At 30.7% G+C, this 23,333-nt stretch overlaps 2 protein-coding genes across 8 annotated transcripts; one reads left to right on the forward strand and one right to left on the reverse strand.

Annotated features, from left to right (window-relative positions):
• Nucleotides 1-1,859: 1,859 nt before the first annotated feature.
• LOC103575500 (putative ankyrin repeat protein RF_0381) lies at nt 1,860-3,414 on the forward strand. Its single transcript, XM_014442457.1, has 2 exons — nt 1,860-3,167; nt 3,304-3,414. The coding sequence occupies exons 1-2, from the start codon at nt 1,860-1,862 to the stop codon at nt 3,412-3,414; spliced, it is 1,419 nt and encodes a 472-aa protein (XP_014297943.1).
• Nucleotides 3,415-3,745: 331 nt separating this feature from the next.
• Nucleotides 3,746-23,027, reverse strand: LOC103575475 (centrosomin). Of its 7 annotated transcripts, XM_008555276.3 has the most exons (14): nt 19,506-20,289; nt 16,233-16,285; nt 10,805-11,001; nt 10,566-10,737; nt 10,228-10,367; nt 9,731-10,141; nt 9,427-9,660; nt 8,888-9,229; nt 7,615-7,722; nt 5,558-7,504; nt 5,406-5,475; nt 5,253-5,345; nt 4,544-4,558; nt 3,746-4,233 (listed from the first exon to the last, which is right to left on the reverse strand). In XM_008555276.3, the coding sequence occupies exons 1-14, from the start codon at nt 19,601-19,603 to the stop codon at nt 4,022-4,024; spliced, it is 4,092 nt and encodes a 1,363-aa protein (XP_008553498.3). In that variant the 5' UTR covers nt 19,604-20,289; the 3' UTR covers nt 3,746-4,021. The 7 variants fall into 7 exon arrangements, with proteins under 7 accessions (XP_008553498.3, XP_053596651.1, XP_053596649.1 ...); XM_053740676.1 differs by lacking the exon at nt 19,506-20,289 and adding an exon at nt 22,843-23,027 and having other exon boundaries at nt 5,253-5,475; XM_053740674.1 differs by having other exon boundaries at nt 5,253-5,475.
• Nucleotides 23,028-23,333: the final 306 nt, after the last annotated feature.

The raw sequence follows: 23,333 nt of genomic DNA on the forward strand, positions 1-23,333 counted from the left end.
TACTTTGGGTAACAAAGTGAGAGAATAATTAATTTTTGTACATAAAAAAAAGTGAAATTGTATTTATAGAAATGAATTTAAAATTAAATTTTAGTTGGGAGATTAATTGAAAAGTGTAATTAGTTAATATACGATGTAATTATTATTTGTGTGTGATGTATAAAATTAAATAACTAGTGATTACGATAACTGGTAATTTGTAATTGTAAAACTTTTTGCCATTTAGTTTATAATTTTCGTGGATCAAATCGCTCGTGTAGGAAAATAATAATAGTAATTATTGATAATAATTAAATAAACGGTGGGGATGTGGAGATTAATTATAGGGTGTATAAATATATAAAATATTTAGTATAAATAAATGTAAGTTAAGTTTAATTGTATGAGAGAAAAATTGTGAATGCGATTGATGATATAGAGATTGCGTACTAAATTTGTGAGACAAAGAAAGTAGGGGTGAGAGATGTGCGGTCGCAAATTTAACCAAAACCAGTGATTACGAATCTTTATATTATTATCTAGTCATCAAGTGATAATAAATGAAAATTTATCATAATTAATAATGACTATTTATTTTCTGTAATTTTTTCTCTAAAAAGTATTTTTTTCAGTTAAATTTTTAAACTCACGCTTTTAGTCGATAATTTTTTTATGGTTATTTGATGGTAAATTTGTAGGGTAGTTTCGTATTACTAGGGGATGATTATCGCTGGATGTCAAAGAAGGAACCGAAATTTTATTTGACAACGTTCCTATTTTATCTTCAAAGAGTTTTTTTTCAGACAGAGAAAATTCGCTTGAATGATTTTACATGTTGCTGGTACATAGTCTCTGATGGTAAGTCTGAAAAAGTTTTCATATTTTATAGACATTTTTCCATAAGAATCAGAAATTGAATAATAAATCTCCTTGAAAAATTATGATCATCGCCTGCATAATTTACTTTTCAGTTCTTAGAAAAATGTATACAAAAGAACTTGTCAAGTTTAAAATTATTTCACCGGAACATTTATTTTCATTCACGGCTCCCGCATCAGTTATTTAAAAACCATTGACTCCTAATCTGGACTCGTCTTGATAAAAATAATTATTTATATTCTCACGACAACTAAAATTTTATTTTTTTTCTTAAAGAATGTACAGTCCACGGCTACCAAACCTTTTAAAATTTTATCATCACTGATAATTCCATATCATCTGAACCTCTGTCTTAATGATTATTCGCTTTACCTTTATATTTCTCAACATTAGTTTATCTATAAATATTTTTTTTATCAACATGTTTTAATTTTAAATCGTATACGACTAACTATAGTTACTTATTTCTACAATTTTTTCTCGATATTTTGTAAGTAAGCAGTCAATATCATCAATCTACTATTTTAAGTTTTCTGTGTAAAATCGTTAAAATTCTTCTTCTTAGTGCTGAATCATAGTCAAGCTGCGTACAACAATACGTGGCGTAGAAACCAGCCGTTTTGACGTGTCTCGGTCAAATTAATCAATTCTCATAGTCAATTGTTGACGTAGCAGGGATCCCATCTGCTAGTCTGTAGTTTCAAAAACGCGTTTCACTGTCAGTCTGTTTCTGAACTGTGCGAGTTAACTTTCTTCCTCCGTAATATTTATATTTAACAGAATCAAAATTTTTAAATAAATTTTTTAATAATAAAAATTTAAATAAAAAGAAAATAAATAATTTTTTGTAAAAGATTTTTTTTTACTTACGGCGAAGTGTGAAGTAAAAAAATAAATACTGTGATTTTATATAAAATTTATATAAATTTTCGAATTTCTGTGCTTTGTACAAGTAATTAATAAATTCATCTTCCCGCCAAAAATATTTAAAGTTTGAAACAATGTTCGCGTTAGTTCCTGTGCCAAAAATGAACGTAGCTGTCAGTTACAGTGAAATTTTCAAAAGTTTAAAATTAGCTGTCAAAAATGGCGATGTTGTTACAGTAGAAAGACTAATTATTTCTGTTGCTGATGAGTCGCCAGTACCTGCGATAATTAACGGGTACGCATTGCTCTGCGATGCAATAAATAATAATCAGCAGGAAGTAACAAAAGTGCTTCTAAAATATATCGTAGGTGAAAAAAGTGGAGTCAACACAAAAACTCCACTCTACACCGCATTACACTACGCGATATTGAACGATGACTTCGACATCACAAAAATGCTCATCGATGAAGAAGCCGACATCGACAAACCAGCAGATCTCGTAATTAACAGGAGTTATTTCGAAAGAAACGATAGAAATGCTACAGTATTCTATTACTTATCTGACAAGTGCTCAGAAGTGTCTGAAAATGGACAAGAACTAGTTCTTAGACAGTGCACGCCTCTACATGTCGCTGTCAGAAACAAAAATTTTGACACAATTGAACTGCTTTTATGGAGAGGCGCTGATTCAAACTCCAAGAACTGCTTGGGTAAGCAACCAATTGACATTGCTATCGATAATAATGATGTTGACATGGTAAAACTTTTAATGGGATATGCTGCCCAAGACAATTTGACCAATTTTAAAAAATTCTCTGACGGCAGAAAAAAATCGTTAGCTAAGGAGATAAAAGAAACTCTGTTGCAGCAAGCGGTTTGTGACCAAAACAACGAGCTGGCGATAAAATTAATTGATAATGGGATCGATGTTGACAGAGAAGAAAAGAAATTCAATCGGACTTTGCTGATCAATGCGATAATAACAGGAAATTTGGGTGTGGTAAAGCATTTGTTGGCTAAGGGGGTCGACGTGAATAAATGGGACAACCAGGGACATACTGCATTTCATTTTTTGTTCATGAATTCATTTTACGACTCTGGTAATTATGAAGAGCAAAAAGATATTACGTTGAAAGTTGCAGATTTGCTGATACACCATGGAGCAAATGTCAATGCAGTAAATTATCAAGGGCTGACGCCTTTATCTATGCTGTCTTATGATGACATTGACAAAATCGAATATCTTTTAAGCCATAATGCCGATTTGAATATTGTGACAGATTCCGGATTGACAATATTTACAGAGACATTGAATGACTTGCAGGATGTTCTTGGGTATTCGGAGCACGACGATTTCTACGGTGATGAAAAAATAAAAATTGCCAAAGTGGCTGAGGTTTTTGTCAAACATATCGTTAGAATGCTGTGTAAAAATCAGTTTGTTTGTCAGCAAAACATGGCGGGTATTCGAGAAATAAATTTTATTGAAGACTTTGCAAAAAAATGTTTCGGCGAAGCTGAAAAAATGAAAAGTGTCAAATGTGATTCAGTAGTGACGCTTTATTATTTTTGGATAGAGGACGATATTGATCGGCTGTCCAGTTACGTATGTAGTAGGAAGTTCATTGACTTTATCACAAAATCGGATAAGTTTAGAGAACATTTTCCCATTTATGGAAATGATTTAACAGTCAAATTAAATAAATGTTTGACTAGAAAATTTCTTTTTAATATGACAAATAATTTAGTTGCGAAATTGTAAATATGTAATTTATTTAATTGTAAATATATAATCTAGTTAATTGTAATTATATAATTAAGTTAGTTGTAAAAACGATATATTTATAAAATTTTAAATGACAAAAAAAAAAAAAATTTATTGTATTGTAATAAATCATAATTTATTGAAAATTTAATCAACATATTTCTTACTTATATTTACTTATAAATATACACATTATACATATATACATTTAAATTTACTTCATTGAATCTAAAATCCAATTGTATATTTTTTACTTGCTTAGAATTAATATTCGTATTTTTAATTTTTTTATTTTTATTTAAAAAAATGTCTTTCGTACGAAAATATTTTTATTTTTATTTTAACAATTGCGTAATTGTTAACATTCATTAATTAAATTTTATACATATACATATTTATATATATACGTAACATTAATATAAGTACCGATAAATTGTCAGTCATATTGTAAATATAAATCGAAATATTTAAAAACAAACAATAAAGAAAAAATTAAAATTTAATAATAATCGTAATTAACTTAAATAAATTTACTTTTCAAAAGGTTCTTCGTAAGTTCTAGTTTTTTTTAAAATACTCTTCGTTATCATTAATTGCTTAGTTATTGCTTTCTCAACATTTTTTTTGTTTTTATTCGAAGCTGATAAATGTTCAAATGTATCCTCCAACGCACGTCTCGTTTTCATCAAACGTTTTTTCAACGCTTCGTTTTCTTGTTTCAGTGCTTCAACTTCGTCTAGACCTGGACAAAAAATATAAATTACACTTAAGCATTAACATTTATCTTCAATAATAAAGTATAATATTTAATTTAAAATAAACAAAACATTGTTATTTAGCTTAAGCATTAAATGCTTGCGAGATCACAGTACGAGTTCTAGCTTTTTATTTATTTTTATTAATTACTAATTAATGAATAATGAATATTTTAGTAATTAATGTTATGTAATTAATGTAATGGAGAACAATTCAAGTCATTCGTATTAATTATCTAACTAAGTGATAAATTAATTTGCCAAAGCAATAGAACTCAACTGATTTTAAATACATACTATAATTAAGTCCACCTATAAAAATAATAAATAATTATTTTAGATAATTTAATTATAATTAATAATTTGCATTTTTAATTATTTATCGTACAATAATTCATTAAAGTCGAATTACATTAAGGAGGGTCTTCAGTAATTTTTACCGTGCAAATATAACAGAGATAGTATCGTTCATCGACTCAAGTGTGATAGAGAAAAAATTTCCGACCCCTCCTAAGTCGGATTAATTCGGAACTTTCCCCCAATCTTGACCCCCACTACGAATTCGCTGTCTCCCACCCGCTGCTGTAACATCCGTAAGTGTTGTATAATTGTTTATACATCACATATGTAAGCAAGAGCGCATGCGCGTAGTTTAGAATTCAAAAGAGAAGGGCATTCGATAAATCGGAATTTACAAAAAATTTCTGCTCACCCGTAGACTAATTATCCGAGTTAATGGAATTCGACTGTATTTATAATTTACTAATACAAGCACAGTCAATTTTGATAACTTTAACCTGTCTAGGTCATATATATAATCTCTTATATGGGAGTATTATGTATATGATGTCTAAAATTGTCCCGGCAAGAAAGTCTTTTCGATTTTTGCTCCCACTGGGTAGTCTATGAACTAAATATTCCTCTACTATATAAAAATAACTTTGACGGGTATAAAGTATTTGTATTGACTGTATGTACATTGATAAAAATATAATAAGTAACGTACCTTCAGTATGTAGCGGACTTTCGCGGTCTAAATCCCTTAGTGTTCGGTTATTGCAATTAACTTCTTCGTCGCTTAGTAAATTAGACATTGACTCTGTAATTTTTAATGTGTCTTTTAATGGTCTTATTGATACGGCGGCGTCACTCTCGATACCTAAATCTGGTGAACAACTTGATTTACTTCGACCAGATGATGGATAGCTTATTGGCAGCCAGTAGTGACTCTGCAATAAATAAATAAATAAATAAATAAAATAAAATCGACTAGACATTCAAAAAATAAATTTAAAAAAAAAAAAAACTTACACTGTAAGAATGAAATTCTTGAAGAATGTCATCAGACTTGGCCTCCGGTACCGAGGAAACTCCACTGGAACTCGGTGCCGAGTCGCTGTTCTCAACAACCAGCCTCCGTCTCAACTCCTTATTAGCAGCCTCGAGGTCCTGCATCCTCTGCCGATGGGTCTCATTCATGCAACTCAACTCCGCGATTTCTTTCTCAAACTTCTCCTGCAACCCCCTGAGACTCGCGTCGTACCTCGTCTCCATCTTCCGCATCTCCTGCTCCAATCTCAGTTTGTCATTAGTAAGTTTCGTGTTTTCTACCAGCACCTGACTGTGGGCCAGAGTCAGCCGGTCCAGATCCTGGGTCAAAGCCCCGACACTGCCACGCGCAGTTTCATTTTCTTCCTCCAGCTTCTTGAGCTTCGCCCTGAGCGCGTCGTTCTCGACATTGAGGGTCAAGATCATTTCGTTAATTTTCTTCTCATTGACTTCTTGGTACTGCATCAAATCGTTCTTCTGTTTGGCTATTTCCACAGCCATGCTCTCCATGTCCAGCATCTTCTTCTCCATCATCATTTGCATCTTCCGCTTGTCCTTCTTCCCATAATTGCCGTCTTGCCCATTCTTCCTCTCCCTTTCCTCAAACAACCCGTACAATTTTTCGCAGTAACTCTGCGAACTCTCCAACCTGCTAATTATCGGCAGGAGTTTATCCTCCGCACTGTCTGCCCTCTTCGCCAACTCGTTCCTCAGGTCATTCAGCTCAGCCCGCAAAATGTTGTTCGTATCCTGCAAGACCTGGACCGGGTTCCCGCTTCCCGCTTCATTAACATCCATCTGATAAGTTTTATGACATGGAATGTAATCCAGCGAGTCCTCGGAGTCGCTGAAGCTCTTGCTGAATTTCCCATGTCCCAACCTGCCTCTAACTTTAGGATAGACGTCCTGCAGGCCGATTCTCGCCAACGAAACAATTCTGTCGGGCTCTGAAAAAGTTTCCGAGTCACTCTGCGCAGACTCGTGGATCCCCTGGTGCTTTATTTCCTCAACGATCATTTCGGTTTGACTTTTAATCAACTCCTGGCCTTCTTGGCATATGCACAGGTCGTTGAGAGTCAGCGGAACGTCTTCTAGAGCGTGCACCAAGTCCTCAGACAGTATTTTAGAACTGGCAAGAAAATCAATTATTATTTTTTTGTGTTCGTCGTCCTCGTTGTAGTCCGTAGACTTCAGTATTTCCTTCATAAATTTAACGAGACCTTTCAAATGAGTACGAAGTAATTCGCAGTACTCGCGAGCATTTCGCGACTCGATTTGCAAACTCGTATCACTGGTCTCGGGTTTCGATAGTAATTTGAACCACGTAAGGGAGTCGACTTCTTTTTCCAAATCGGATTTTTGTTTTATCAATGTCGTCACGTATTCCTTGAGTACCTTTATGTCCGTCGACTGGTCATTATTATTATTACTATTATTTATATAATTTATTTGTACTGAGTCGTTGTCGAACTTGACAGCGATCCCCAGGTCATTTAGTTCCTTGACCAGGACATCCAACTGTGACCCAGGGTCCTGAGTTACCGACGAAGATGACGGGGAGAGTGACAGTTTTTGTCGGGAGTTGGCAGTCAGGTTGTGGAGCTTCGCGATTTCCTTGTTCTTGCTCCAGAGTTCGGTGTTGACCAGCTGCTGCAGGTTGTGGGTCTTGACCTGCAAGTCGCGGGCCAGAGCCTCGATTTTAATATTCTGCTCCTCGATCTCGGCGTTCTTGACTGACAGCTCCCGGTTAAGCGAATCTATTTCCAAGTTCTTGCTGTGGATCTCCTCGAGCTGTCCGAGAGCAGACGACTCGCTCTGCAGCTCGGCTATTTTTTCCTGCTGCTCTTTAAGCAAAGTGGCCAATTGATCGCGCTCAGTCATTAGAACTTCTATTTGTTGCTGCTTCACCCCGAGCTCTTGTCTTAACTCCTGGAATTATTTATTTTTGTATTTTATTGAGATATATTTATATGTCTATTTATAAATTGAGCATAACACGTTAAATATGAGAGATATTGATGGTGTTATTGTAATATTACCTCTGATTCATGGTGAATCTGTTGCTCTAACTCGGATTTTTCAGCTTTGATGCTGGATATTTCGTACCGCAAATCATTTATTTTAGTTTCCATATCCTCGAATCGTTGCTAAAATAATAAATTTTTTTTTCTTTAACGTCAATAAAAACTCATGCATTACTTTTTATATAAATATATATTTATTATTGCAATTAAATATAATTTTATTTCTTTACATGCAATACAATTTTTATTTATTAGTTTTTTTTTCATTTTCGAGAATTTTAATCACTTGTAATTTAATTTCTTTTCTTTTTTTTCGACCATGGTCTCGGTGCGACTAGAGTAATGACTGGTTCCTATAAAAAATTTATCTCTATAATATTTACCTCTTTTTTTATAAAACAAAATATATGAGTTATTTAAAAAAACTATAATTAATAATTTATTTTTTTCGAATAAAATTATAAATTTAATTATAATTTATCGTGATTAAACAAACCTCCATACGCATAGAGAAGCATAAGCACGACAACATTTTTTTTTTTTTTCAAAATTTAAACACGTGCGCAAAAATATTTTTCGTAAAAAAAAAATACCGCAGTGTCTTATCGTAGTAAATAAATAAAATGACAATAATATAATTATTTATCACTCGAAAATATAAATAATAATTATATTAAATAATTAAAATAAATAAATAAATCGTTCGATAGTCGTGAGCATGTACAGGGCCACGCGTCGTATTTAACTGGCGAAATATTTAACTGCACGGCACCAAGAACTACTCGTTGATCTTTTTATCTATTATTAGCATGTAAAGGAAGCCCTCTTTTCCTGTTTATATCACCGCGATTTAGTATAACTTAATATATATGTTGATATTTTACAGTGCTTTTAAATATAATATCAAGTTTATTGGCCTCTTAATAAATATTAGCACAGCAATAGCGAATCTAGATACTCAATATTTTTATATTTTTATCTTACGTCTGCTAGAAAAAGTTTTTTACTATTTTATAAAAATAAAAATAAAAAAAAAGCGTTAAAGCTGGTCATGCGTGTGGTAGTTGCGTAGTAGTCAAGGCAGTGAAGAGGAAGAAGAAGAAAATTATTTCTGAAATAAATAAAACAAAGCAGAAGTCTATTGTACTTGTGATGAAAATAAATTTAATAAATCGTCTTATTTTATAAATATAGAGTAGTTTTCATTTAAGATAAGATGGAGACTGAATGTAGTAAGAGAAGTTTTTTTCTAAAGAAATTTAGGAAGAGTCTAGTGACTGGAACCAACCTGGTGGGATTGGCTGTCGGAGTCATCGGGCAGATCATACTCGAGATCTTTCCTGACGGTAACGTGACCCGACTTTTTAGTCCTCGAGGACTCGGAGCTCTTCTTCAGCTCATGCTGCAGCTCGGCAATTTTGTGCTCTTTGTGTTTTTGTCTTTCCTCGAGCCGGTGCTGCCGGTTTATGAACTCGCGGATCATCGTCAGCGCTTTCTCGTGATCAGTTTTAAGTTTCTGCAGTTCTTTTTCCGTTTGCTCGTTTGACTGCTGGACATTGCAGAGCTTCAAGACCAATTGTTTCTTGGCATCTTCTTGTTTACTTAATTCTTGGTCACGTTCTTCTAATTGCTGGTTTTTTAAAAATTTTATTGTGTTAGTAATTTTTAAATTAAAAAATATAATTATTTGCACAACTCTCGGTCTTTGTGACCGAGTACGTTTTACTTAATTTGACTTTATTGTATGAGTTGTAAAGACGATTAAGAGTTAAGTGAAGATAAGTGTGTTGAGGTGTGCGACATTTATTTAAATGGCTGACTACAAACCTTTTTCAAATCCTTTATTTCTCTATCAATTACAGTCGACTGGGATGGGGATTTTGATAGCGATAGCGATAGCGGTGATTTTATTCTTTCTTTGGCGCTATCCCAGTCGTATGGGCTGATACAAGATCTTGTTGGAGATAGGATTTGACTTGATCGATAACTGGATCTGAATGAATGGAGATCTTCTAATGTTGATGGGCTACCGGGCGGTGATAGGCGACGATTGTTTTCAAACTGAAAATAAATGAATTTATTACTATTTGATAAGTAAAAAGAACAAATGGCTGCTGTTATGATTAATTACCTGATTGAGTAGGGTGCGATATTTGTTATTAGAGTCGACGAGAGCGTCGTCGCGTGATTTAACAGAAGCTCTTAATTGATCTACTTGTTTCTTGCGTTTTTCTGCGATGGCCGCGAGTTCTTCGCAGGCGCGAGATTTTTCTTCGAGCATCAGAATTTTTTCTTTTATCACACGTTCCTTTTCTGCAAGCTCGGTCTTGTACTGCTGGGCGACACTCTCGCGTTTGAAAGCCTCCTCTTCTAATCCCTTTATTTTCTCACGCAGGCTTTCAATGTCTTGGTCTTTGTCCGCCGCTAGTTTTTCACGGGATCTTATTTCTTCTTCTACCCTGATACGTAAGTCATCCCGCTCTGTTTCTAACTCTTGACCCCACGATCTCTCCTCTTCCAAACTTGCCGTTAATTGTTTTACCTAAACAATTTTATTAAATATTTACAATCATCAATCAAAATTACTGAGGCTCAGTGAAAAATTGTCTTCAAAAATAAAATTTTTACATCAGCTTCAAGAGATTCAACCAATTCTTCCATCTGCAATAATTTTTCCTTGTTCTCAATAGCTGACTCTGGAGTAATTCCCAATGTCTCGTTGAAATAAATCGACGGATCGACCATTTTTTCTTTGTATTCATCTAATTCTATATAAAAATAAATATGAACATTCAACAAAACCAATTTGATAATGAATAATAAATTAAATTTGTCCAATAAAAAATAAAATGTTTAATTTGTTTTGCACCTTCGACTTTTATAATAAAATCTACTCTTTGATTTGATTTAAAAATAACAAAGAAACCCGCGAGTCTAAAGTGAATAAGTGCCTGAATGGGACATACCCCTTTGAAGTTGTTCTATTCGTTGCCTCTCATTCTCCAGAGATTGTTCGTACAATTCTTGATTTCGATTGGCTTCTTCTTTCTGTTCCTCATGTAATTCAAAAGCTCTGGCTGCCTGACTTAGAAGCTCTTGCTTCTCTTGGATTTCTTTCTTCAGCGCTTCAATTTCGATCTGAACAGTAAAAGTAAATTTTAAATAAACAATCCAATTAAAAAAAACAGTAATTAAAAACACGAACCTGTAGCTCAATATTTTTTTTGATGTTATCTTCATCCGACGTCCCTAGACCGACGATTCCCATCCGTTCTTCGAGAAAAAAAACCCGTAATTTCAATTGAAAATTTTCCTTCTGCAATGCACTCAGTTGATCTTCATAATCTTTCATTGTTCTGCCGCCGGTCGGATGGGCTTTGCCCGGCGATTTTGAATTTGTGCCTGAAAAATTAATCAGATAATTCATTAAAATAAATTTCAGGTTAAATAACCTAGTAAATATTTTCTTACAATTCATGTTACTGCGGCTTTTTAGGCTGGAAAAGTATAAAAATTTCCAGCACCCGCGTTTATTTGATTTAATATTCAAATATTTACGTAACATACATGCATAATTTATGTGACAGATAAAATAATAATTATAATAATAATAATAATTGTGATGATGATAAAATTTATCTGTCAGAACAGAGTTTTAAAAAAAAATATTTCCTCCATTTTGTGATACACGAATCGCGCGTATTAACTTTTTTTTAACAGACGAAAAGCTCGTGGCTTAATAATAGAATTTTTAAAAATATATTATATGTTGCGATTTAAAAGTTGCCAAATAAATTTTTACTAAAATATTTTTTTTTCTTTTTTTAGTTTTGGTTACGAGTTTATTTTTGGGACGATAAATTTTTTGGGTTAATTTATTGCACCTGTTATGTAGACAGATAATTGAATAAAAATATATGTAAGATGTTATCGGTAGATTTAGTTGGTTTGGGTTTAGTTTAAAGATTATTAGATTGAGTATTATTTAGAGGTGCCAAGATCGCGAATAGTGAACGCGAATCAAGAACGGGCGTCGCGACGTGCGCCTCGACCCTTTTGGCGAACCACCAAAACGCTTGCAGCTTCTTCACGCGACCTATTATTATTCCTCTTATTTTTACTACTGTATATACATACTGCGTACTGCCCGAATAGAACAAACGAGAGTTTATTATCTGAGCAAGACTGGACCGAGGCTTTTGTCTTGAAATCGACCGTCTCTAAGACAGACCAGAGCTTTTTTATCCGCGCGCTTTCTTTCATTTATTTTTTATTTTTTTTATTTCCGCATCGAATTAAGATCGAAAGTTCACGCGGGAATGCTTTGGTACTTTTGCTACACCGATTTTAGATTGTAAAAGGTAAAAGTTTTTGAGTCTAATCAAAATTATGAAATTTTTTTTTTTAATATTTAATAACTGAGTTGTGAACTAGGTCCGATTATAAATAATTTTTTAATTACTTATGATTTTTTAATTAAAAAACAGATTTTGCGAAAAATTAATTTCAGAAATTGTTAAAAATTCAAATTTTTTTATATTTTTTGTACATAAGTTTGTAAAAAAATTAATAAAAAAAATTTTGATATAAAATTCCTGTCACTTAATTTGATGAGAAATAAGTAAAAAGTATAATAAATTATTACCAAACATTATTTCTACTTTAATAGATTTATCTTCACCGTCTTTATAATTTTCGACAGTCGGAGCAGCAAGTTTCGACTTGCGACATCCCATAACACTTTAATATTTATCCACTTTGAATTTTTCTTCATCTCTGTCTAATTACCCATAACTTGTAGTATTCAATAACTCAATCAATTAAATTAAAATAAATTAAATAAAATTAAAACAGCAAGTTGCGGTCAGTATTAATGTCGACGTCGCGCATCTTCAACTGACTTGTAACCACTAGCACTGTAATTGTTATTACACTTGCCAAAATTTTTGTACGTCGTAATAATGTAGTTTAATTTTATTTTCAATGTCTACATATACATACTATTACATACACATATATATCTCCGGAGACATGGTAGTATCTCGCGCCAAGTACACGTTCAAATATAAACAGAAAAAAAGATTCCTTGGCGCGAAAATTTTTATTCGTCTCAAGAAATTTTTCGTATTATGAATTGAAAACAAAATATTTCTTACGTCAAAAATCTTTTTTTTCTGTACATATATGCATATATATACGGAGACACGGTAGCGGCTCGCGCTAATCACACATGAAAATCTTTGTTCGTTGAAAAAAATTTCTTAAAAATAATAATTGTCTCAAGAAAATGATTGATACAATGACAGACTTGTTTAAAAGACCTCCCAGTCTAGAAATAAAAAGTAAAAATAAAACTGATTGATGAGTGAAGGAATAAGTAAGAAATAATAAATTAAAGTAATAATGTTTGTAATAATAAATGTTTGAGTTTAATAATAAATCTAGTGGTCAGTAAAGAGAAAAAAAAAGATACTGTAAGTAATAGTTAATATTGTAGTCGAATTTTACAGGCAGGGCGTCTGGTTTTAAACGGCATGTGCATCATATGGGATAATATAGTGTGTAAAATTGTGTGCATAGCAATATAATGGATTTTTTGAGCTAAACTCAAAAGAAACAGCTGCTGCAGCTGGCCCCTCGTCTATCGACTTGACTCGGGGTCTAAAGATTTCTATATCTATATGTATCTACCCGCAGGGCTCTTTTGTATTTATAGATGACACATTTACGGAACTGGTGTCTTTATCTATATTTTAACTTTCAGGTAGAGCACTGAGTTTTGATAAAAAAAATTTTCATATTGACGGTAAAATCAATTTTTTATGTATTTATTTTATTTTTATTGTGGAAATTATATTTTTTTTGAGTTATTTTTAGGCGCAGGCGGGAAATGTTGAGAGCAATAAAATTATGCTGAGAAAATTAAAGACGGCCCACATCTTTCTTGCGTTATATTGCTCGAGACCGAGTTGGAAAAGATTTTATGGAACTTCCTGTAACTTAAAACTTGGAGGACAAAAAATTTAAAACAAAAATAAAGGGGAGGTTTGAGAAAGCTATAAAGGGGCATGGGGTTTTGGTCTTCAGATAATTGAGGGAAATTTGTCTCCATTTATAAATTGCTTTAAAAATACTTAACTATTTTTACTTTTATAAAATATTTTAGTTTAAGGTCAAAATATTCACCGATAAATTAATTTAGTTTAGATTAATTTTATGAATGAAATCATACACGTTTTTTTTTTTTTTTACCACAACAGCTGGTTTAAAATCTGCATCTCTCCCTAGAATAGCGAACCCTTCTTCTAATAAAAAAAAAATTTTCCCTCAAAATTTGAATTTGATTGATAAATTAGTAATATGATATATATAATTATATTTGAAAATATATATAGAGCATGTCCAAAGGTCGATTGTAGCATGTACCAGAGGTTATTTGGCAGTGTTTAACAAGTACAAAGTACAAAGTGTCAAAGTAATAAAGACTATAGTGACTAGTCACAGAAAATAGTTTAATTTTACATACATAGGTACATATATATTTATATATGTAGTATGTGGTTAAAAAGTTTCAATTCTCTGGCTGAATAACGTGGGTAAGTGCTGACTCTCAAGTCGGTAGCGAATCTTTTGGCCGCGGGCACAAAAGCCGCGAGTTCCTAGAAGGGAGTAATGAAAACCCGAACGGCGGCGCCTGGTCTGGATTCTTGTCTAGCAATTTTGAGGCCGACGAAATGCAGGTGTCTTGTGACTTGTTTTTTATTTATTAAGCCAATAGACTAATGACGTACCCAGCTATCGGCTATCGCAAGGTCAATGGGTTACGTTCTGTTTTTTATGTCGAGGTTCAGTTCGTTTTTTATTATGGTGATAGTTATGGCAATGGAGATGATGATGATCTTGATGACTGTTAAATATGAGAACTAACCAATTGTTGAATGTTTTCATGGTTCATTATTTTCACTTAACGCACAGCTTATTACATGGTGTTATGTGTATGTGGGTTTGGGGCATTAAATTGGCGGATCGTAATGCGATAACGAGGTCGCGGTCCTTCTTTTACATTTATTTTTGTATATATGTATTTATTACTAGACTATTTGCGGAAGCAACCATCCAGCAAAATGGAGAACGAAATTAGACATTCCAAACTTTTTTTCTTGTTGATTATTTCACACAGTCATTTTTTTTTAACCCAGATAATTTCAAATGTTAACAGGAATTTACCCAATAAATTTAAATTCAAAAAAGTTTTTGGTAGAACTTAGTGAACATATTTTTTATGAAACAGTGGATAGCAAATAGTTTGCATGGTAATGTAAAAAAATTTATGAGTCATTTAATACAAAAATTTTAGTCTTCGAAAGTAAAAAAATTAAATGGTAGCCGAAAAAAATTTTTGTTATGGAAAATCTTCAGGGTAAAGTCTTTGGTGCTGGGAATTATTTGGGGGAAGTTCGCGAGGTCATTGAAAAAATTGATTTTTAGTTAACTGAGTCACTATTTTTGTATTTTTAGAGTAAATCGATGGATCAGAAGCCAAAAAAATTTTTTGTAGGAAAAGTATCGGATTAAAATCTTTAGATAATTGTGAATATTCAAGAAAAATTTGATAGGAAATTAAAAAAGAAATCTGGAAAACGGTTGATCCGTTGGGGAATTCTTCCAAAAATATGATGAAAAATCATAATGAATTGTTATGACTGGGTTCAATTAAAAATATTTATATAAAGAAAGACAACTCTGACTTGTTAAAAAATAAAAAATAACAATTCCATTGTTACCAAAGTGTAAAATAATCTCAAGAATAAATATGATACAGTCATAAGATAAACTAATGTTACAGAGTGTCTTGAGTGAAGCTCTTAAGATGTCTAAGAGCACAGGAATGAACAATTTCCAAGAATTTACTCATGCCAAAGAATATCTTTGAAACAGAAGCACATGACAAAGTGTCTTGGATGGCGTCGCGACGTCTACGGAGTTTAAGACTTAAATAATATCATAAAAAGTTTAAGTTTTATATAAATAACCCGATAGTGCGAGGGGAGAATTTGCGGTACGAAAAAATTGGAGTGGAAAATTGCGGATAATGGCGCATTAATCGACATGCCTCGATGAAGGGTCAATTATATTTTACATCGGAAATAAGTAATGAGAGTAATGAAAGACGAGGTGAGCTACGCTCGTGAGGACACCAGCCCTTCTATTGTTCTGTTGTTGCTGTTGTTGTTATTATCATACTGTAATAATCGAGCTGATGATGTTGATACGTCTTATGACCCGTCGATAAGTATCATAAAAGTAAATAATGAAAGACCACAGTCACTCCTTATCTGTATTAAATAATAATAATAATAATAAAAATGAACCTCCACAATAAGAACTCTCGTCTTAATAAAACTTTCGGGTGTGTCTTCAATGCTACCGATACATTTTTATTAGAGCCCGCATCCGTTTATCCTCGAGATTTATAATACAAAAAAGTATTATCGGCCAATAGCATCCGGTTCTATTGAGGATTAATTTCCGTTTTATTTTAGTTTGTAGTCAAAAAATTTTGCAGCATCACTGCCATCAATTTTTTCGGACATTTTTTGGAGGTGGAAATTTTTTTATAATTAAATACATACCATTCATACATGATTGGTTCAACGAAATGTCAGGCAATGCGGGCATCTGCGTACTGAAAAAAAAATAAATAAAATAAATTATGAATTAAATTTATTTTAAAATTTTGTATTTTTGGGATTAAAAAAAAAATGGAAGAAATAAAAGACTCAAAGCTTTACGTGATTTTTTGTCAGTTCCGTAAGCAAGCCGACGACCTGAAGATAAAAAAACGTAGTTTTTAAAACTCATCTATTTCAAGTCAAAGTAAATTTTTTTTGGTCATTTTTAAAATTTTAAATTAGTTTTTTTAAAAAATTTAATTTTTTCGTTGGATTGAAATTTTTTCTTACAATAATAATTTAGCACAAGAATGTGTCAGATTGAATCCAGGTGTAAGAAGTTATAAATTAACATGGGTAATGAGGAAATACAGTAATTTCCAGTAAATTTTAATATAGACCTCGAGGAAAAGACCGAGTTCCTTAGAAAATTTCTCATCTCCAAGAAATAGTGAATGAATAATTATAACTTGCTTGCAGATGTACTAATTGCAATCGTTATGCCTAATTATTCATTCTTTATTTTACATTTATTTACGCTTGTTAACACAATAATTTTTTAGATCTACTGCGCGGCGGGTTTTTCGAATGAAAATTTTAAAACAATGAATCAGAATGCTGACGAATTATTTAACATTTGTCACTTAATCAGTGGCAAGTAAATATATATTGTAATTATTTGTATATTTACGAGGTGAAAAATATTTATTTTGAATTTTATCTCATTGATCTGTAAATTCAATTTATTTTAAAACTTGATGGAAAGTTTTGTGTACTGATAAATTTACTTAAATTACTTCTAGCTGGATACTGATAGAGATTAAATAAAAAAATGTACTGGCTTTTGTTATTGTAAATCTAATAATGGATGGATATCTTTAGAAATATATATAAAGCTTTACAAGATAAATATTTTGATTTATATACGTCTTAACTTCTAGGAAATCAATCTTCAAGTATCTAAAGTCATGTCATGTGTTAAGTAAAAAGAAAAAAAAAACTTAATAATTAATGGCATGGAAATAAAATTTTTATTTATGGTATCTAAGTAACTAGTGAAGATAAGTTAACTCGAGGGGTGGTCATTGGAAAGGAAATTTAATTTCCTACAACTTTGGTTTCAATAAAATATATCGTAGGATTGATATATTAGAAGATATAGTCGTTTAAAGAGTTGGAAAAGAATTTGGAGCTAATAATTAACAATTCTGTAATTTTTTGAATTACTGTAACAGCTGTAACTTTTGAACTATTGGTTCTATCAAAATTTTTATAGAGATCAAAATTATAGGAAATTTAATTTCCTACAACTTTGGTCTTCATGGAAAATAGCGTAGAGTCAATAGTTTTGGGTATACAGGCGTTTGATGTCTTAGAAACCAATTTGGAGCTAATGAATAAAATTTTTTGAACGACTGTAACAGCCGTAACTTTTGAACTATTGGTTTTATCAAAATTTTTATAGAGACCAAAATTATGGGAAATTTAATTTCCTACAACTTTGGTCCTTACAAAAAATACCGTAGGCTCAGTAGTTTTAAAAATACAGCCACTTGAAGTCGTAAAAAAAATATGCAACGGCTCAATTGCTATAATTTTTGAACAATTGACTGTTTCTTATTTTTTCAGGCATCAGAGTGATAGAAAATAAAATTTCTTTTCAAGACTTTTCTTATCTTACACATTTAATAAGCTTTTGTCAATTAGTGATTTGTTTTTCGTATTTTTTCTTTCAATAAAAATAAATTCACCTAATAAAATATAATAATTCATCTGAGGATGTACTTAAATACTTGTCCAGTCGTACTTAATTGATGTAGGCGAAATGTCGAGTTCATAACTCTCTCTAATAATATCAATTTAGCTTATCAATCCCGAATTTAATAATTTCACGTCTCGAGCTCTAATTTTCCAAACAAATAAACACTTTTTCCCATAAAATTACCATAATTATTATTATTCTCAATTAAATAAAATAATAATCATAACAACCAATTAACTAATGATGAATTTTATTCTTAGAAATAAATGACCGAACACGTGTACGCTTGCGCCGCAGAAACTAAAGCTTATCTTTACACATCTCAAGTATCAACAATTACAACTCTTTACATCAAATATTTTTTAAATTACATCATAATTAATTACTTTTCTATTAATTAATCTTATCACCAACTTCACTCTAAGCCACCAATTTTCTACTGCCATTTTTTCAGAAAAAAAAAAAAAAAAAAAACAGATTCCGCCCTCCGCCAAGATGGTCGCGAATCAATACAAGATCTGGACCATAAAAAATTTTTCTCTCCACGAAAATCTCAAAAAAAATGAAAAAAAAAGCAAAATCATTCGCTAAAAGTACACGAAAAACATTATATAATAAATCTATCTACCCAATTGTGGGCAAATTGGGCCAGGGCTAGCAATTATCATCAGTTTATAAAATTTGTTTGGTTATGGAGCAAAAAAAAACTCAATTTCCAGTAATTTTTTATGAAAAAAAGTCAAAAACAAAAGCTCGAAATTTGATCTTTTTTATATTCTTCAATTTCTGGCCCTGGGTCACTGAATTCTAGGGTCAATTTTTAAAAAAAATTAACTCCGTGGTCTTATAGAACCAATGAGTTATTTATTAACGTTTTAAATTTCACATGCATGAATAAATTAACATGCAAAGTTAAATTTCCTCAATTAACAGGTCGTCAACCGACCAACCGTTGACGTACTTGAACAATTATTCGCTTATCCAGTGTTACAATCTTTGTTATTATAAAGCCTATTTTAATTATTAACTTCTAAATTTTTCCATCCCTTCCTACCTCAGCATCAAACTCTAACGACATAATAACGTGGGATACATTTTTAAATTGTTCGCTATATAATTTTTTGTTTACAGTTAACAACTTCCGTGGGCGACGATAGATTTCTTTCTATCGATGTTACAAATCCACATATTACATATATATATATACAAATATATATTTATAAGTTATGGTGATTTTATGCAGGTCAATCAGATGCAGCGCAGACGTGATACCTTTGTTTATATTTCCGCGTGGGTATGTCTTATTATTTTATTTATATATTTTTTCTCTACTGTCTTAAATATCACGTGTGAAAATTTCAGCTCCATACTATCATATAATTAAATTTAATTAAATAAAATAACTAGAATAAAAAATAAACCGCTTGGTAAAAAATAGACAATTAAAATCATGTCATATTTTATTGACTTACTTTTTAAATGGACTGACGACACTAGCCCAATTATTTGATCTAGTGGGTGATGTTGGACTGATACGTCCGTAAGAGAATGTACTACCACCAAAAAACATGTTTAAAGTTTATTATTAATATAATTACTGTATCTATAACTTTGGTATTTTATTCGATGTCTATTTTTTTTATAATTATTAGTAATTATAAAAATTTTTTTTACACTTTATGGCTTAATACTGACACTACGTTGTACTAAAAACTCTTTGGCACGTTAATTAATTTGGCTTAGAGTCAGTCTTATTTTTAAAAAAAAATGTTTTTTTTATTTTTATAATCAGTCTTAGAATTGTTTATTAAAAAAACACTTGTATCACTTAAAAGAGTCTTAGGTTTAATTCAAATAAATTCAATGACGCGGTAACACATGACGTCTATGAAAAAAATATTTTTTTTTTCTTCAATTAATTAATTAAATAATTAATAAATTTGTTTGTTTATTTATTGGTCACTCATCTGGAGATTTATCTTTTTTCACCATTGTTTTTTTAAAAAATAATCGACGTTTAACTGACGGTCTCGTGTGTCCCATATTTATAAAAAAACAACTAAGTTTTTTTTTTAAATTTATATTTATAGTTTATAATTTTGTTTATTAATAGACCAGATTAGTGGATATTTTTTAGTTGTAAAGGTGGATTTAAAAAGTTTAAATGATATGACTCATCTGGTGAGCGGACGGGAGACAACTAAACAGTGAAGTCAGACGGAGTAGATTCAGAGTAAAATTTAAAACTGAGTGTATGTACAGAGACGGCGTGGAGTTGGGCTGCTGGGATCTACTCCGACGTACGTGAGAGTAATGGGGGATGATTGGAGAGACGAAGGGGGATATGAGCGAAATAGCATAAGTGATCTGTACTGTGCTTTACTGTACTGTGTTGCGGTGGATATTCGCTCTTGGTACTGGGGAAGAGGCTGTATCGTCATCTCCATCGATCAGGGGACCAGTGGTGCTCATATTATTTTTTTTTAATCTTGATCTAGATTCATGTTTTTGTATATACATAGACAATAATAATAATTTATATTATTTTTATTTTATGGAAACTATTTATTAAGAATTAGAAAAAATTTCAAACTTTGGAGTTTTTTTAGAAATTATAAATTATAAAAAAAAATATTTGAAAAAATTGCACTTAGAGTTTTTTAAATTTTCTACAAGTGCATATTTTTAGATTGTTTTTTTGTAATTAGTTTGCTAAAAAAAGTCTGGAAATTGTTAATTGTCTGTTAACCAGGATTATATTTATTGGAGAAAAATTTATAATAAAATTTTTTTATTAGAATTAGGAATTTATTTTTTCTGACAAATTTTATGGGTCATAAATTTTTTTAGAAGTTTATCAAAATAAATATTAAAGTTTTTTATTTACTGAAACTTTTTTCTAATAAAAATGTATATTGTTTTTTGGGCTTAAAATAAAAACGCGGTTTGAAAAGACAATTTAAAATTTTCTGTATAAAAGAAAATATAAAATAAGTATTTTAGTAGTGTTTTCATAAAATGATATAAGTTGCAAACAATTCACATCAATGATATGAGTTATTTATTTTGTTTTTTTCGTGTGCATTAGAGAAAATGTATATAAACAACAAATTTAATGCGACTTTTACCCTGGCACTGACTAAATATAAATTTAATAATTTTTACATGCAATAAATTTATTTTTATTCGTTTTTGTGTTTGAAATCAAAGTGAAAATTTTTCCTATTTCTTTTTTCTATTTGAATGATTATCGAAATTATCGATTAATAAATTTTAAAGTAATTAGCTGATCGTTATTGTCGTAGTTTAAATTTATTTACGCGTTAAATTTGCCGCATTGCAATATTGATCTTTCTATAAGTATATTTCAAGGACAGGGTTTGCATGTTTTTTGATCTGCATTAATTTTAATAGCCAGAGAAATTTAATCTGATTCTAAAGTTCCAGTCGATCGAGATTATTCAATTGCGTTAATTAGCTATTTTATCATGTAATCAAATTTTATACTGACACAAATTTAATTTTAATTTAAATTATTTTGGCAGCATAAAGTTTACTAACTTTAGTCTAATTTTTAGTGATAAAGGAGGTCAATTTTTTATTGATTATTATTATTATTATTATTATTTTTTTTTAAATTGTGAAAGATCAATTCCATGACTACCACTGGGTTTTAATGAACTCTGACCCTACTGATAATGATAGAGCTTTGTAAAAAAAATTTGTTTGTTTGTTATTATCAATTAACAATTCGTTAACTGAAATATAAAAATTATAACGCATATAAAAGTTACTTTAATTTGTAATTATATGTAAAAATAATTGCTCAATAAATTATAATAATCAATTCACATATTTTGTATGCATGAACTATATACATATATATGTAATGTAATAGTGTAAATTGGATAAATTATTTTGGATAATTTCGAGAGGAAAGTTCATCATAAATTTGAATTTATTTAAACTTTTACTTAACAATAATTTAAAAAAAAAAAAGTAATTAATTTTGATTAGAAATTTCTTTTGAAATATATAAGAAAAAATGTATATTGTAGCTGGTGATGGAAATGAAATTTTTATTTCCTACAAATTTGGGTAATGAGAATTTTGAGTTGATTTGAAGTCAAAATTTTTGATAATTTTTGGAGCGGCAATTTTTCTTTAACTTAAAATGACTGTAACTTTTGAACTATTGACTTTATGAGTTTTTTTGCCAGAACTGAAATTGTAGGAAATTAAATTCTTTACAATTTTGATGTCTGCAAAAATTTCGATATAACCAGTATTTTGAAAGTTACAGCTGTTTAAAGAGTCGCACAATTTTTTTGAATTTTTATTGCAAGACAAAGGACTATACTTTTAAATGTCGATATCTTTTAAACTATCGATCTTACGATAATTTTTATGTCAACCAAAATTATAGAAAATTGAATTTTCTACAACTTTGATATCTGCAAAAATTTCTGTACAATCAGCCGTTTAAAAGTTACAGCCGTCAAAGCAATAAAATTCTTGAAAATTCGAATTTCTGTCAGCAATTAATAATTCAAATTTTTAAATAAATTTCTAGTGGCACTAAATAATTATAATAATTAAACACAACTATAAATCGACGAGCTATGTGTGTATTTTTCGTCGGCCTATTTATGGCCCGCATTGAATGGAGCTAAAGACGATAGTATCCCAAAAAATAAATAAGCAAAGAAAGAAAGATTTTAAAATAAATCCTCAGGATAAATAAAGACAGCAGATCAGCAGGTCAAAAATTTCTACGATTCAATACCAAAAATAATTATAAAAACTTACACATCAAAGTTTATTGTCGCATTCGTATCATCTCCATATCCGGTTATCATTTTCACAAATAATTAAATTACTTAAAACACATTAAAAACAATTAATTAAAATCACTTGCTGTATTAATTACGAAACAATAACCACAATAGCGCGTTCTTACTTTCTATAAAAACAAATGCCGACTTAACCGTCAACTTTTGAATCCTAATTCAAAATGCTCCCGACAGAGGCGCGCGCGCACTCACTAGTTTTTTTAGTTTTTACCATAAAATTATCTAGTGACATTTTTTATTACCAGTCTTTAAATAATTAAATAAAAAATTAATTAAATTATCAATAAAATTATAAATTAATTTTAAAAAAATAAAAACAACGAAATGAAATAAATAAAAAATAAAAATTAAAAAGAAATGAAATGTATGAGTACTTAAAATTACTTTTAATTATTATTTTATCAATAATAATAACCTGCTGCATAACTTTATTGATTTATAAATTAG

The sequence above is a fragment of the Microplitis demolitor genome, chromosome 7 (assembly GCF_026212275.2).
Source record: "Microplitis demolitor isolate Queensland-Clemson2020A chromosome 7, iyMicDemo2.1a, whole genome shotgun sequence".
NCBI lineage: Eukaryota > Metazoa > Arthropoda > Insecta > Hymenoptera > Braconidae > Microplitis > Microplitis demolitor.